At 39.6% G+C, this 17,387-nt stretch overlaps 1 protein-coding gene across 3 annotated transcripts in view; it reads right to left on the reverse strand.

Annotated features, from left to right (window-relative positions):
- Positions 1-17,387, reverse strand: part of NALCN (sodium leak channel, non-selective) — a 406,966-nt gene that overhangs the window by 16,239 nt on the left and 373,340 nt on the right. For all 3 annotated transcript variants that reach the window (XM_049867215.1, XM_049867216.1, XM_049867214.1), the window contains 9 exons: positions 12,126-12,219; positions 11,509-11,615; positions 11,229-11,303; positions 10,383-10,502; positions 6,653-6,721; positions 5,893-6,041; positions 4,507-4,600; positions 1,174-1,306; positions 381-496 (listed from right to left, as the gene is read on the reverse strand). In XM_049867215.1, coding sequence (XP_049723172.1) covers positions 381-496; positions 1,174-1,306; positions 4,507-4,600; positions 5,893-6,041; positions 6,653-6,721; positions 10,383-10,502; positions 11,229-11,303; positions 11,509-11,615; positions 12,126-12,219 — 957 coding nt within the window. The remainder of the gene's footprint in view (positions 1-380; positions 497-1,173; positions 1,307-4,506; positions 4,601-5,892; positions 6,042-6,652; positions 6,722-10,382; positions 10,503-11,228; positions 11,304-11,508; positions 11,616-12,125; positions 12,220-17,387) is intronic.

The raw sequence follows: 17,387 nt of genomic DNA on the forward strand, positions 1-17,387 counted from the left end.
CTGTTGAAGTGTCAGTGACCAAAAATCCAAAAGACCCACTGCTGTTGAGGGAATTCCGACTCATAGCGACCCTAGAGGATACAGCAGAACTGCCCCATAGGGTTCCCAAGGCTATAAACCTTCACAGAAGCAGATTGCCACAACTTTGTCCCAAGGAGTGGCTGATGGGTTTGAACTGCCAAACTTTTTTGGTTAGCAGCTGAGTGCTTTAACCACTGTGTCACCAGGGCTGTCAATGACAGATTTCTATAACTCAGAAATGGCCATTCAAAATGCAATATATGTCAATTTCCAACAACAAAACCCTCTGAATGGCCGAGATATGGCGGTCAGTCTGCTGGGGGGTGGGGAGGGTGTGAAACAACAGTCTTCTCTCCCACCTCTCGTTTATCATCCACCATGTTCCATATGATTTGAAAATGACGCAGATCGTTATAACTTAAAAGCTGGTCCTCCTCCGTAGAATAAAACAAGGAGAAATTCTCCACAATTATAGCTAGGAAAAAGAGAAAGAAAGAAAAATTCAGAAGTTAGATAGTTCTGTGAATTTGTCACTTTTTTTTTAGAAAAAGTAAAACACCTCTTAAAAATAATAGATTTTATCACCTGCATTATAAGCCACATTTTGCAAGTGCTTTCAGTACGGTTTCCAAGGTGGCATGTTTTACACTTGGACTAAGCTATCGATCTAGCTCTTGCCTTTCCAAAAACATGAAGGTCACGAGCACAAACACACGTTCTGTGTATACAGCTATTCATGCCAGTTGGCTTTAACTCTTAGTTGAGAGCTCCAGGGCAGTTTTTAAAGGCCAAACTGAGTTCTGCGTGGCTCCAAAGCTGGATGAACAACGTGTATCTTTCAAAAACATAGATGTGACATTTTGAGGCAGAAAAGGTAACCCTCTCTGAGATTTGTTCGACTCCATCTACGAGAAGAGCTCTCTTGAAATTAATGATCACAATAAATAGTACAACTCTGGAAATCGCAATCAACTGTCATTTACATACCTTCCAAAGGTCTTTTCAGCTTCTGGATTGAGAGGTAACGATTTCTAATTAATGCTACCAAACACCCGCCCCAAGCAATCCAGGATAATTACTTGAAAATTGTACCTAATTATCTAAGTACCTGAGCTTAAAGGGATTAAAAAATATTCAACGAACATCACTTACCTACAAGCAGATTTAGCATGATGTAGGCAATGATGACATAAAATGAACAGAAATACATAAGTGCCCCGGCGTAATTTCCACAGTCTGTTGCCCAGTATGTAAATTTATCTGGAGTACAAAAAGGAGGCTGAACCTTTGGGGGTGGGGTGGGGTGGGGTCGGAGAGGGAAGGAAGGGTGAAAGTAGAGAAGGTAGAGAAGAATAAAAATTTCTGTTAACTGACTGCAGTTAATGAACACATTCCTAACTGTACAAAATATAATTAACATCAAAGTCATCTTTCCAAAGCTACATACATTGGTGCCTGATCTGTAGCAAAATCAAAAGGAATATTTCATTTATTCTATGCTTTTGGTCCTGAAGAGTCCCAAACTCATTGCCATTTTTAGAACCACGTAGAAATGAACTGTCTCTTAACTAGATACCCTTTTTGCCACCTCTTACTATCTCCAAGTGACAGGTAGTCACTGTGACGCAAATTACAAAGATTCCAAATGAAAAGGCATTTAAAAAAAGTATCTCTGATTTAAATAATAGGTTAAGATACAGGAAGGTAGATTTGTTGTTGTTGTTAGGTGCTCTCGAGTTGTTTCTGACTCATAGCGACCCCATGTACAACAGGATGAAACACTGCCTGGTCCTGTGCCATCCTCACAATTTTTGCTATGCTTGAGCCCATAGTTATAGCCACTCTGTCTATTCATCTCATTGATGGTCTTCCTCTTTTTCGCTGACTCTCTACTTTACGAAGCATGATGTTCTTCTGCAGGGAATGATCCCTCCTGATTACACGCCCAAAATATGTGAGACGAAGTCTTGCCATTTGTGGTTCTAAGGAGCATTCTGGCTGTATTTCTTCCAAGACAGATTTGTTCATTCTTTTGGCAGTCCACGGTATATTCAGTATTCGTCATCAACACCATAATTCAAAGGTGTCAATTCTTCAGTCTTCTGTATTCATTGTCTAGCTTTCACACGCATATGAGGCAATTGAAAACACCATGGTTCCCGTCAGGCATACCTTAGTCTTCAAGGTGACATCCTTGCTTTTTGACACTTTAAAGAGGTCTCTTGCAGCAGATTTGCCCAATGCAATGCGACTTTTGATTTCCTGAGTGCTGCTTCCATGGGTATTGATTGTGGATCCACAGTAGGACAAACTGACGGACGCGTAGGAAGGTAAATTATATACAGCAAATTCATTTTAAAATTGTTTGAGGAGATGCCAGTAATCTCCATTTTTGGAGCACAGTTATGGGGTGTTAAGGAATATCATAGGCCTCATAATGAAAAGTTTTACCATTATTCAATAGCCTAGTGAAAAATGCCAGCAGCTCTGAGAAACTTTCCTGGTTTCTCTCAGACAGGGAAAGGAAAAAAAAAAGCTGGCTAGCTCTTTCTTTACATTCCCATAGCATTCTACTTCTACTGTTATTCAACCAAAAAAAACCAAACCCACTGCCATCGAGTCAATTCCGACTCATAACGACCCTATAGGACAGAGTAGAACTGCCCCATATGCTTTCCAAGGAGAGCCTGGTGGATTCGAACTGCTGACCTCTTGGTTAGCAGCCATAGATAGCACTTAACCACTACACCACCACTGTTATTTATAACTTATTTAATTCTACCTTGTATTATATTGACCCGTTGCTGTCGAGTCAATTCCGACTCCTGGCAACCTTATAGGACAGAGTAGAACTGCCCCACAGGGTTTCCAAAGAGCAGCTGGCGGATTCAAACTGTTAACCTTTTCGTTAGAAGCCAAGCTCTTAATGACTATGCCACCAGGGCTCCTGCATTATATTAAAAAAATAATAATAATAATGAAACCTGTTGCCCTCAAGTTGATTTTGACTCATTATGGCCCTATAGGATAGAGTAGAACTGCCTCATAGGGTTTCCAAGAAGCGGCTGATAGATTCGAACTGCAGGCCTTTGGGTTAGGTTTGGTAAACTCTGTCCATATTCATTCATGCGTTAAGTTCTACTATGAGCTAGGTTTGTGTCAAGTGTTGGTGGTAGACTGATGAGCAAAGCACAACCAGTCTAGGACAGACACAGGCGCTGTCCCTCCTACATGTTCCCATTAGTCTAGAGCTGTGCTGTCCAACATGCTAACTACTAGCTGCATGTGGCTATTTAAATTTAAGTGCAGCTTTAAGTTAATTAACACAGACAAAATAAAAAGTTCTGTTCCTCGGCCCCACTAGTAACATTTCAAGTTCTCAGTAGTCACATATGGCCAGTGACTCGCTGATTGGACGGCATAGATATAGAACATTTCCATCATGGAGGGAATTTCTGTTGGACAGCATTGGTACAGGACAGCAAGATATTAAATAAAGTAATTAAGCCAAGGAGCCCTGTGGCACAATGATTAAGCAGTCGGCTGCTAACTGAAAAGTTGTTGGTTTGAGACCACCAGCCGACCTGTGGATGAAAAGACCTGGTGATCTGCTGCTCCCATAAAGATATCAGCCTAGGAAACCCTATGGTGCAGTTCTACTCTGTTCTGTTGACTCAAGGGCAAACAATAACAATAATTAAGCTGATAATTCACTACAGTTGTGACAAGTTCCACAAATAAGAAACGTATTCTCAGAACATAAAGAAGTCCCTGGGTGGTATGAACGGTTAACGCACCAGCTGCTAACTCCAAGGTTAGAGTTACAAGTCCACCCAAAAGCACCTCAGAAGAAAAGCCTGGTAATCTAATTTTGAAAAACTATCCATCGAAAGTCTTATGGAGAAGAGTTCAGCTCTGACACCCATGGGATCGCCATTAGTTAAAATCAACTGGTCCACTACTGGTTTACGGGTTTAAGAACACAAAACAGGCAGTCTTAACCTAGAGCAAGATTTCTCAAGGAACTGGTGTTTACAACTGAGACCAGAAAGATGAACGATGATGAGGAATTAGCTCGGTGAAGGGAGGATACCAAAGGGAGTGCAGTTCAAAGCCCTTGACCTAAGATCCCTGAGGATGCCTTGCAATTGTTGAAGACCTAGCACCTAGCATATGGCCCAGGTCGAACCAGAGGCTCAGTGGGCTACTGCTGAGTAAATTAAGGGTGTGGGGCTCCCTTGTTTAGACTTGACTTCAAAAAGGGTCAAGGTAGGAGGGGAAGAGCAATGCTCATGTGATTTGTATTTGTTGAATGGATCCACAACAGCTCAAGCTGGGTAAGTTGAATGCAATTTTATGGATGAAAAGGGTACATATTTTGTACCAAAGACTTGACACTAATGAGGATGATGCCATTAATATCGTACTGTCAAGACGTTTCCTGATTCTAAGTGGAGGTAGCGTTAGCGGTGAAGAGATATTTACCATGCAGTCATGCATGATCTTGTTCCAGTCTTCTCCTGTGACAATGCGGAACAGGACGGTAATAGCTTTGCCAGCTGAAGAGAAGTTTGCATGCCTAATTTGAGGGGGGAAAAAAAAAAGAATAGCAGAATGTGAGTAGTATGGTTTGTCACCACCCAGACAGGTGGCTTTTGCAACAAACTCGGTTCCTAAGTTCCCATTCCCAAAAGTTACACTCCCTTTTTCGTTTGTTATTTCTATCTGCCCTTATTCTGTTCGTTATCTGAACAACCCATCCCTACCACGGTACCACCAGTTTATCACCATGTGTCTTAACGACTGAGTGACCAAGCCTTGGCCATTACAAGGATTCCTTTTTACAGGAGAATTATGCTGTAAAAGGTGGAGCAGCTATGTATCAAATAATAAGTAATTCCTGCGACCAGACACATTTCTATACACTTGGTTATGTCAGGATTTTTTTTTTTTTTTTTAACTATAAGATACTTGCATAAAATTCAAGAGAATCTTTGAAAAATGCTTTCCATATATAATAGGCATTTGGGGGAGCGGTTCTAACTTCCCATGTTTTGCTTAAAAAAACAACAACAACAAAATAAAGCTAACTCAAAATTACTTAATCTCAGATAGTAATTATATACATATGGGAGCTGTAGTGGCACAGTGGTTAAGACAGAGCTAGGCTGCTAAGCAAAAGATTGGCAGTTTGAATCCACCAGCTGCTCCTTGGAAACCCTACGGGGCAGTTCTACTCTGTCCTACAGGATTGCTATGAGTAAGAATCGACTCAACGGCAACAGGCTTCTGGTTTATATATGTGTGTGTGTGTGTATACACACACACACATGCATATATATATAACATACATACATACACATATATATACACATATATTGGCAACATGTGGGTAGAAAAAATGCTGGAATTCTTCAGGATATTAGCAGAGATTACCCCTGAGTGGTGGAGTAATGGATCATTTTTGTTTTCTTTTACTTCTGAATTTCCTAAGGTTTCTAAGTAAACATGCGTGTCTTTCTCAATGAGGAAAATGGCGTCTGAAATCTGGCCAAATTATTTTACTTTAATTTCCAACTCACTGCTTTTCCCCCTTAGTCTTTATAACTGACCAAAAAAAAATTCAGGTTATTATTATGATTTTAATTCATCTGTTTATTGTGGTAAGTGTTTCTTTAACAAAACATCCGCCATTTTGACATTTTTTACGTGTACAATTCAGGAACATTCATTACTTTTGCCATTTTGTGCGACCATACCTCTGTCTGTCCAAATTTTCCCATCACCCTTAAAAATTCAGATTTTCATTCCTGATTTTATAACAGAAACTGTCTCCTTGATAAATGAGTAGAAAGGTGAACATACACTGACCTGTTAATGTTTTCACCGTATTTCACAGTACCAAATAAAACAACTCCAGCAAAAGCATAACACAGCAGCAACAAGAACATCCCTACTATGATAAAGAAGCTTTTGTACATGCTGACCACCACCGTCAGAAGCAGCATCTTTAACGTCACCTGTATGGAGAGAGAGAGAATACCCCATTCATTAAGTCAAGGAAGGCTGGAGAAGTAAATAATACTTAAATAGGTTGGCACAAGAACGACTCTTAAAGACATCACATGAATATTGCTTCCTATCAGATATCAAATCAGAATGCTGTTCAAAGACCATTAACCAAACCCAGTGCCGTCGAGTCAATTCCGACTCATAGCGCCCCTATAGGATGGAGTAGAACTGCCCCGTAGAGTTTCCAAGGAGCGCCTGGAGGATTCAAACTGCCGTGCCTTTGGTTAGCAGCTGTAGCATTTAACCACTACGCCACCAGGGTTTCCTCAAAGACCATTAGGCACAGAGAAATTCTACTAGCACTACAAAACGTTCACTCAGCAAATACGCAGAAATAAAACAAGTAAATGGTAGGAAACATATCCAAGATAGCTAAACTACTCATGCATTTTCATATTTAGTATTTGTTTAATTTCCGCTTAGGATTTCTAGTAATTTGTTGACCACAGCCCTGACTGACACAGGATGAGGACCCAGAAGGACAGCTAAAGTCAACTGGCCACTGTTCCTTTCTTCAATGAATATGTAACTTTTGGTAGGTTCTTCATGATGTACTTACATGCTTCCCACAGATAGAGAAAAATCTAAAGACGATCACGCACGCGCCCATCATGTACGTGTACGCATTCTGAAATTTAAACAGAAGAGAGTTGTAATTTGCACAAAAGCTTTTGTTACAGTTCCATTTTTCATTTTAAGTCTTCTGTGAAGTCTACTGAGTAATTAGTTTAATAAAATGTGAAAATTCCTATAAGACATTTATCTAAAAACGTGCTGAAAAGGTCACTGCCAAAGCTCATGAATAAATATTAGACATAAAATCAAATCTTAAATGAAACTATGGGTTCTGCTTTGCTCAGCTGAGTTCTGTATTTTTAAATTTATTTTACCTAAAATAGTGGCCAGCTCCTCTGCAGACAGGATGAGGAAAACGTAGGACCACAATGCCACAGGAAGAAGTAAAGCAAAAGAGGAGATACAAGAGTCCTAGCAAAGAGGTCTCACTTTGGGAAAGATGGCCGGAAGTCAGAATCCTTCTCTCTGAAGATCTTTGGAGATCTCTGAAGACCAGCCAGCCACACAGGCATAATTGCCGGCTGGTTTCAGAAAAGTCTTACTGGTCCGGGACACATCAGGTTTTTCTTTAAGTGTGTGACTAGCAGCAAGAGATGAGTCTGTGCATTTTATAAATAAGGAAGCTTCTGCCTCAGCTGAGAAACAAAAATCCTGCTGGTGGTAACTGCAAAAACAACTCTGGCATTAAGCTGTTGCCAAAGCATGATTATTCACTAGGAGGCTTGCCTAGCCAAGTGACAACAGTCACAGATGGGCCCCTGGGAAGGGGGTCCAGCGAGCTCCTTGGTGAGTAATGAATGTGTTGCACAGAAGCATCCTTGAATGTGAACAAGGACAGCACCTTCCTTAACAATAGTCTAGTGAAGAACGATCATCCTGCTAAGACCAGAGGTCCTTGGAGGACAAAAGAGGTAGGCCGAATAGGCAAGTTGGTCTTTTGGGGCTAAGATTTCCCCTTTATGCACACCTGGGATTAGCAAACTTCCTCCACTCTTCTGCTGGGAGTGGGTAAATTAGCTTGTGAGTACAGTTGTCTGGAGAAAGACAAACGTGGTGTCATGGATTGAATTATGTCCCCTCAAAAATGTGTGTATCAACTTGGTTAGGCCATGTGTGGTTGTCCTCCACTTTGTGATGGTAATTTTATGTTGAGGGAATTACGGTGGGATTGTAACACCACTCTTACTCAGGTCACCTCCCTGATCCAAGGTAAAGGCAGTTTCCCCGGGGTGTGGCCTGCACCACCTTTTATCTCTCAAGAGATAAAAGGAAAGGGAAGTAAGCAGAGAGTCGGTGACCTCATACCACCAAGAGAGCAGCACCAGGAGCAGAGTGCTTCCTTTGGACCTGGGGTCCCTGCACCTGAGAAGCTCCTTGACCAGGGGAAGTTTGAGGACAAGGAATCTTCCTCCAGTGCTGACAGAGAGAGAAAGCTGTCCCCTGAGGTGATGCCTTGCATTTGGACTTGTAACCTACTAACCCAACCCAGTGCCGTCGAGTAACCTACTAGACTGTGAGAAAATAGATTTCTCTTTGTTAAAGCCATCCACTTGTGGTATTTCTGCTATGGCAGCACTAGATGACTAACACACATGGACCTTGCTGTTTCTTCTTCCCATGTTGACTCAAGACCTATTGTAGAGCTCCTTTTAAGCTCTAGAAGTAATGATACCTAACAGCATCTAGGATGATGACCAAAACCTTTAATTAGATTATAAGGTCCTGCAAGGTCTGACACCTACATACTTACCCAAACATATTTTACCATGCTTCACTTGCTTCTACTTCAGTTACATTATCTATTGTCTCTCCAGGTCCTACACTATTCCAACATAGGGACCAAAAAACCAAACCAAACTCATTGCCGTTGGGTTGGCACTGGGGACAGCTGCCTAGAATTGTCTCCTCTTATCCTACAGATTGAACTCAATAATCACTCCCTGAGGGAGGCCTTCTCTCTGAAGGAGTCACATCCCACTGTTATGAATGTAACTGTGTTTCCCAAAAACATATATTGAAGTCCTAGCCTCTGTACCAGTGAATGTGATCTTGTTTGGATATAGGGTGTGTTATGGATTGAATTGTATCTACCCAAAATACGTGTCAATCTAAGACTGAGTATTAAAAAAAGAAGGCGAGTTACCTTTTCAATAATTTTTATATTGATTACATGTTGAAATGGTTGTTATTGTTGTTGTTAGGTGCCATCGTGTTGGTTCTACTCATAGTGACTGTATGTACAACAATGAAACACTGCCCTATCCTGTGCCATCCTCACAATCACTGCTATGTTTGAGCCCACTGTTGCACCCATTGTGTCAATCCATCTCATTGAAGGTCTTCTTCTTTTTTCACTGACCCTGTGCTTTACCAAGCATGATGTCCTTCTCCAGTGACTGGTCCAAAGTATGTGAGATGAAGTGTCACCATTCTCCTTTCTAAGGAGCATTCTTGTTGTACATCTTCCAAGACAGATTTATTTGTTCTTCTGGCAGTCCATGGTATATTCAATATTTCTCAGCAACACCATAAGTCAAAGGCATCAATTCTACTTTTGATATGTTGTCTGATATATGCCATTGAGTTGATTCTGACTCATAGCAACCCTACAGGACAAAGCAGAACTGCCCCATAGGGTTTCCAAGGTTGTAAACCTTTATGGATGCAGACTGCAAAATCTTTCTCCTGTGGAGCGGCTGGTAGGTCCGAGCCACCATCCTTTTGGTTAGCAGCTGAGCACATAACGACTGTGCCACCAGGGCTCTTGCCCATTCAAAACCAAACCAAACTTATTGCCGCAGAGTCAATTCCGACTGAAATGTGGCAAGTCCAAATTATGATGTGGTTGTAAGTACATGTGTTTTGGTTAGCAGCCGAGCACTTAACCACTGTACCACCAGGGCTCCTTCCTTTCCAATAGTGAGCTAAAAATATATGATTAAATCGATGGCATTAAAAAAAAATTTTTTTTAATGTGGCTCCTAGAAATTTTTAAATTATATCTGTGGGCCACATTCTATTTCTATTAAACAACACAGCTCTAGATTACTTCCAGTCAAGTACACCAGAAACCATAGATTCTGAGCTGGACCTCAGACTGAATGGAGGGCAGGGAGGCTGAAGGCGTTTTAGGTAATATTGTGAGAACACAGGTATAGGGATGGGGAATGACGTGATTTAGAGAAATGGAAGATGGATGTCTAGTGGGAAATAAGGCAGCAAAAGTACCTGGGAATCAGAATCACACATGAAATATTGATTATAATGTGGTAGAATGGATGCACACTTCAGCTCAGAAAACCTGGATCTGAGACTTCTGACGCTAGCTTGTGCGAATTTAGAGGGGTTCTTTAATCTCAGTTTCAGTCTTCCTTCTCTCTCTTGTTTTTATCCTTTGGTAAAATTGAGAGGGCTATGTTAGAAAACCTTTAAGGTCCCACTCTTTCTGGTTCTGCACTCTATGAAGGGCCAGGTTTTCTCTACACAAAGAGCGTAGGTGAGTGCACCTGTACACAGGTACATGTGTATGTGCGATTGAATGTAAGGGCCTCTCCAGATCAGAGCTGTGCTTTAGGGAGGTTAATATAACCCCCAAAAGTAGGTTGACTAAACACTCCCGAGAGTAGGTTGACAGAACAAGTCTGGAAACAGGGATACCAGATAGGAGTAAAATTAACTGAAACTATAAACTAAAAGAAAATTTATCCACTTACCAGGAGCGCAAAGTGAAGTACCACCCATACAACACCCAGCGATGTCACCAGGAGATCGTATCGATTCCTTCTGCTTTGCCAGAAACCAGCAGGCGACATGGCTATGATCTTCATTGTAACCTGGGGGACGGGAAAATAAGAAAGAGAGTGAATAGAGGCTAAACGTTAAGCATATTTAAATTTATTAAATTGGGGTATATTATATATATATTTTTAAGGGTAAGGTGACCAGAAAGAAGGGTTTATTGCCAAGATATATGATTTTTTTTTTTTTGGATAAGCTGAGTAGGTTAAATCATATTGTCCACACTCTTTGCTCCTTGTTTTATGACTAGTTCAGATAGGAGGGCATTTTTCTTTCTCACCCATAGATTTTGAGAAACATCAACCAGAGCAGGGTGAAGTACGAATCTGCTTGCATTTCAAAGATGATTGCATTGGAAAGCAATATTATATGAACCAGATATTCAAATAATCTTGGCTAGGCCAAGCACAGACACCTCTGGGCCAATTCCTTTTGCCACCACGTTGCAATCTGAGCTCCTGAATTACAGAGAATTGGGCAGCTTGGTGTAAATATTTGAACTTATGCAACTAGACAGGCCAACATTTAAACACAATCATCAACAGCAGCATCTCTGCAGTTAGAAAGATGTGAATTAGAAAGTGAACTTTTTGTTCAAATTAAGGAAAACGGCCTAAAAAGGAAACGTCCTCAGAGCGTGCTACCCAAAGAAGAAAGGCTTCAAAGGCAATGGAACACAGAGCTGAAAGTGTCATCAAAGAGGACACAGTTTTATTGTAAAATTGTAAATCCCCCCAGAGCCAGCCGACTCATCATGGTACCTCCAGAACAAAGATGAAAGTGAAAACAACCGACATCGTTGCCAAAGGAACGGTCACGGGGTCCTCCACGTCCCACTGAAACACAAACAGCACACAGGGCTTGGCGGCAAACATCAGACACACAGAGACTTCGCCCCTCGCCTTCTCACCTTAACATGACTCTGGGTTTAATTTTTACACTGAGGAATGTAGACTGTCAATGGACATGGCAGCTTGCGATATTCTCAGATGTACCAAATAAAAAGAATTCCTCCCAGCATCTTAGGAAGAAACAAAGTACCTTGACAGAGAGCAACACCGACTGGGCCAGAACAAGTAATGCAATTGTCCTCTTAAAAAATGGGTGCTGGGTTATGTCATACATTTTAGCTCTGAAACCATCATTATCTGTAAAAGAAAGGTTTGGGCAAAGGCTTTTTAGACATAGGTCACATTTACTTGCTTGTCTTTCGTTTTCTTTAATGCTCATCTCAAAACCCATTGCATTTTTTCCTTCTTTCTACAGTTCAATCTATTGTGAAGTGTTTTGCAGGAGAGGCTGGCTCTGAATATTTAAAATATGCTGATCGTACTGGAAGGGTAAACTGCATCATTCAATTTCTGTCAGTTTAATACATTTCACTCATATTTTTAAAAGGCAAGCACAAATCTATTTTATTTAAAAATTATTATTTTTTTTTCATTAAGGCTTATCCTGAAAGCACTGGAGCACAGCCTTTGGGTGGCTGATTTTAATAGCCTTATGGGGGAGATGTGTAGTTTGGAGCCTGTTTCTATATTAACTTATGCACGACCTCCTAGTGGTCTTACGATTATTATTTTAATTTAAATCTTAGAGTCCTGGGGAATCCTGAGCACAAGCGGCCAACATGAATAAAATCAGAACATCTTTGATACCCGGGCGAGGTGGGAGATGAAGAGGCTGCGCAATCTTCAGTCTGCTCTTCAGGTCTTCCCATCTCCTCTGATCTACAGTCAGCAACGCCGTCCCCTGAATAAACAAAAGAAAGCAGGAAAAGGCCTTTTGTCAGTGTGTGCTCTACGCCCGGGAAGGTTCCAGATGGAAACAGGCATTCCAGATGGGAGTACAATGAGCTGGGGTGGAGATACAAACAGGACGGATTTGGGGTTTTCAAATATGGATCTTCTTCCAATACCACGGTGTTTAGATACTTTCTGATTTTGAGAGTAGTTCCCAGGATGATGGCCACCTTTTTCAGAGAGGATTCGACAGCCTTCAATTTATATCTTTGTAGATTTATAATCCACAGGTTTGGAAAATGTAAAAAAAAAAAGGGTTTTCTATGTGATTAAATTTTCAAAAAGCGGTATTAACTCCATTGTGGTTTGTGTTCTTTCAATTCATAATAGAAAATGCGGCAGTAGTATTACAGCTTGTCAATGCTGCTGCTTCTACTTAAAGGTATTTTGGATTTTTTAAAGTCTTTTTAATATGTGCAATGGCAAAAGTATTTTTAAGTGGTGTGAGGCCATAAAATTTGGATCTTTAAGACATTAATGATGTAACAGCTGCTGAAATGTGATGAGATATTTTGTACTTTATAGTAGAGAATTGATTAAAATGTACATAAAATATATCATATCATATTATATTACATTATATAGGCAAAAGTATAATTTTAGAAAGTGGAAACATTTTTTTCCAAGTTTTCAGAAAAGCTAAGGCCTTCTATTAACTCTTCCAAATTCAATGGAAGAAATATATTCCTGAATTTTTTGTCACTCCTAAATAACATAACAAAATTAACCTTTTACTCTCTTGTTACAAAAGTAACACACGCTTATCTGCTCATTGCATAGCAATTTTAAAATGGAGATAAGTAAAAAAACAAAAACAAAAAAACTCTAAATCATTCATAAACCCACTACCAAGATGTTAAATGTTGGTGTCTAGCCTTCTGACCTTTTTCATACACACAAATAAAATACAAGTCATCTTGTGCATATTATTTATAACATAGTCTCTCCATTTAAAACATCTTGAATATTTTCGTATGTATGACATTAAAAATATTCTTAAACATTAATTTTAATGATTACAATCTGATTGCTTTCGAACATTTAGATCGTTTTCATTTCTGCTCTTATAAATCATGCTGCAATAAATATGCTTGATTCTCACAGATCCATAATTATGTCCTTAGATTTCCAAGCAGCAGAATTGCCCTCCAGAGGCATCAGGTTATGTTCCCACAAACGTAACGACAGGGCCCCTTCCTCTGCTGCTCTGTGTTTTACCATCTTTAAAACTTCTTTGATTAATTGGTAGGTGAAAATTGCTATTGCATTATTGTTTAAATTGGTTTTTCCTGATCTATTAGGAAGAACTGTTCAAAAACATAGTTGGTCCATATGAAAAAGGGCCAACTATTAAAAATTATTATCCTTCATGTATTTATTCAACAGTATTTATGGTCTACAAACTGCTACATTCTTGACAATAATGTAGATTCTACATCACAGAACATTAAAACTGCTATCAAAGAGCATATAATTTAGTGATTAGATTTTGTAATAGTATACCAAGAAGGCCAACAGAAATGACAACACCAAGACACATGTATAAAAAGTATCAAGTACCTTTATTCTGGGTGATTGGATTAGGCTATAAGACTATAGGAGTCCCTGGCTAGTGTAAATGGTTAACACGTTTGGCTGTTAACAGAAAGTTTGGAGGTTTGAATCCACCCAGAGGCGTCATGGAAGAAAGGGCTGGTGATCTACTTCCGAAAAATCAGTCACTGAAAACCCTACGGAGGACAGTTCTACTCTGCCACACATGGGGTCACCATGAGCCGAAATCCACTTGGGGACAATTGCTGCTGCTACTGCTGATAGTGCGACAGGTCTCTGGGGACTGCCTGAAGACTCGAGCATCTCCAAGACTACATGTAGTTCCCCCCGCCTCCCGGTGCAAATGACTAGTAGAAACACAGAAAGTTAGAGTAGAAATAGACCCTTAAAGCAGCCGTTCTCATCTGGTGAGCTTTTAAAAAATACCCATGCCTGGGATTCAATCCAGACCAAAACTCAGGATATTTGAGTGAGGGGCCGGGAATGGGTATTTTTTAAAGCTATTCTAGTGATTGATTCTAAAGCGCAGCTACGGTGGGGTATTGCTGCTTTAGAAATTGGAGAAGATGCATGCTCAATGACCAATGGGGCAAAACATTCGAATATTTGAAACACAGAAAGGCTAATATACTTAACATTACCCCCCGCCCCCAAGTTACAGAAAAGAGAGATAGAAATAGAAACGTGGGTAATAAAAAAAAATTGGGCAAATGACCTTCAAGGAAAATTCATGAAAGAATAAATAGAAATGGCCAATAAACATTAAAAAAAACAAAAAACAAAAAACCTTAATGTCGCTAGTAATTGAAAGACTGAAATTTTTAAAAAGCCTTCTTTGTATTATGGAAAAGACTAAAAAATACATTTATTATAGTCAAAGATGTAGGGAAATAGGCAGTCACACTGTCTTTAGGAATGCTACAACCTTTTAGATGGTCAACAAGGTGAAATATCTGTATCCACTCCATCTCTGTCATATCACCCAACTACTACTTTAGCCTGCTAACAGCTCCCTGTTTCCTCTCTTGCCTTGCAATGATCCATTCTCTACATCCTAGCCAAAGGGACCTGGTTACAACCTTGAATCAGATCAGACCTTCCTGCTTGATGCTTTTAGAATAAAATCCAAACTACAGTCTCCAATATGTTCTAGATCCTGCCTCACTCTCTGACCTCACAAAAGTCCAGAAAATAATATAACATTTGTGACTCCGCCACTCGGATTTAACAAATGCTAAGGTTCGCCCACATTTGCTTCAGATCTTTCTTTTTAGAAATAAAATACTACAAATATACCTAAAGAGACTCCATCCCCAACCCCACCCTCCCTTTTCTTCACCAGAGCTAAGGACAGCTCATCAGATGTATCTCCTCCCCACTTACATTTTCAGACTTTTGCTACTTATGTATAGATGTATTTATTTATTTATTCTGAATTTTTTTAATTTACATAATGCTATCCAATACGTATTTACTTGTGAAGTTTGTTTTTATTGTCACTGAACAGTATGTTTTTTGTACAGTTAGATCTAATTTGCTCATTTTAACTGCTTGTATAGTAGTCTAATGTACAAATACACCAGAAGTTATTAATTTTGAGTTGATGACTATAATCAACACTGCAATAAACACACATGTTCTGTCTTGTGGTAAATATCTATGAGATTTTCTCTACAATAAATCTGTACAAGAGGTATAGATGGGCTCTAGGAATTTACGTATGGTTACATTTACCAGGTATTGCCAAGCTGTTGTCCTAAGAAAAATACCCCCCGAATTTTCCCATCAATGTTACACAAATATTCCCATTTCCTATGTTGTTGTTGGGTGCCATTGAGTTGGTTCTGACTCACAGGGACTCTATGCACAACAGAACAAAACATTGCCTGGTCCTGTGCCATCCTTGAAATCATTGTTATGCTTGAGCCCATTGTTGCAGCGATCGTGTCAATTCATCTTGTTGAAGGTCTTCCTCTTTTTCTGTGACCCTCTACTCTACCAAGCGTGATGTCCTTCTCCGGGGCCTGGTCCCTCCTGATAACGTGGCCAAAGTACATGAGGTGAAATCTCGCCATCCTCACCTCCAATGAGCACCCCAGCTGTACTCCTTCCAGGACAGATTTGTTTGTTCTCCTGGCAGTCCATGGTATATTCAATATGCTTCACCAACACCATAATTCAAAGGCATCAATTGTTTTTCGATCTTCCTTATTCACTGTCCAGCTTTCGCACACATATGAGGCAACTGAAAACACCATGGCTTGGGTCAGACACACGTTAGTCCTTAAAGTGACGTCTTTGTTTTTTAACAATTTAAAGAGTTCGTTTGCAGCAGATTTGTCCAACACAATGCATCATTTGATTTCTTGACTGCTGCTTCCATGGGCTGTGATTGTGGATTCAAGTAAAACGAAATCGTCAGCAACTTCAATCTTTTCTCCGTTTATCATGGTGTTGCTTATTGATCCATTTGTGAGGATTTTTGTTTTCTTTATGTGAAGGTGTAATCCATACTGATTACAGGCTGTGGTCTTTGATCTTTACCAGTGAGTGCTTCAAGTCCTCCTCACTTTCAGCAAGCAAGATTGTGTCATCTGTATATCACAGGTTGTTAATGAGTCTTACTCCAATCCTGATGCCTTGTTCTTCTTCATATAGTCTAACTTCTTGGGTTATTTGCTCAGCATACAGATTGGATAAGTATAAATAGTTGACATTATCAGATATTTTAACTTGGCCATTTTGATGGGTATGATGTGGCATCTAATTTAAGTTCAAAAATTAATAAGATAAAACATTTTATCCATTTATTGGTGATTCCTGTATCTTCCTATGTGTATTACTCATATTCTTTGCTCATTTTTGTATTTCGATATTTACTTTTTATTGTTTTATAGAAATCCCTTATTTATTCTAATACTAATAGTTCATCAGTTGTGTGAATTGTAAATAATTTCTTAGTCTTAGCTTGTATTTTCATTTCACTTATAATGTCTTTTACTATTAATTAAAAAAAAATCTAATTTACAAAATTTTTCCTTTATAGGCTGAGGTGCTTGGCATGATTAAAAAATGACTGACCCAAACCTGAATCAAAACCCCATTTTTTGAATTAAATTTTACCCTCTTCTAAGTCCTCCCCTCTGCCTGCCTAAGAATAGAACCTGTAATTTAGAGCTTTATGACATGCAACTTCTTGTGAAAATTTAACCACATCCTACAAACAATAGATGGGGCAAAACTGTAGTTTCTGAAGAAATGCTGGACAGGAAATATTTGTCAACATGATCTCAGGAGAATGCTTGTGCCAGGAAGAATGTATATGTAGATCTTTCAGAAAATCACTTACTAGATGGACTCCAGAAATTCAATGTTAGAAAACAGATTAGCTAATTTTGTAAAATTTTAGTTTGCTATTGTCTTGCACCTATATGTAATTCCAAGCCTGCATGATTATGGTCATATACTCCCTTCCCCACTTTTCTGTATTACAGCTCACCTCTGCCTCAGAATGTTGGACACTTGGTACATTCATTTTGTATCCTGTGTTTCCTGGTTTAAACT

This window comes from Elephas maximus, chromosome 23, assembly GCF_024166365.1.
Source record: "Elephas maximus indicus isolate mEleMax1 chromosome 23, mEleMax1 primary haplotype, whole genome shotgun sequence".
In the NCBI taxonomy this organism is placed as follows: domain Eukaryota; kingdom Metazoa; phylum Chordata; class Mammalia; order Proboscidea; family Elephantidae; genus Elephas; species Elephas maximus.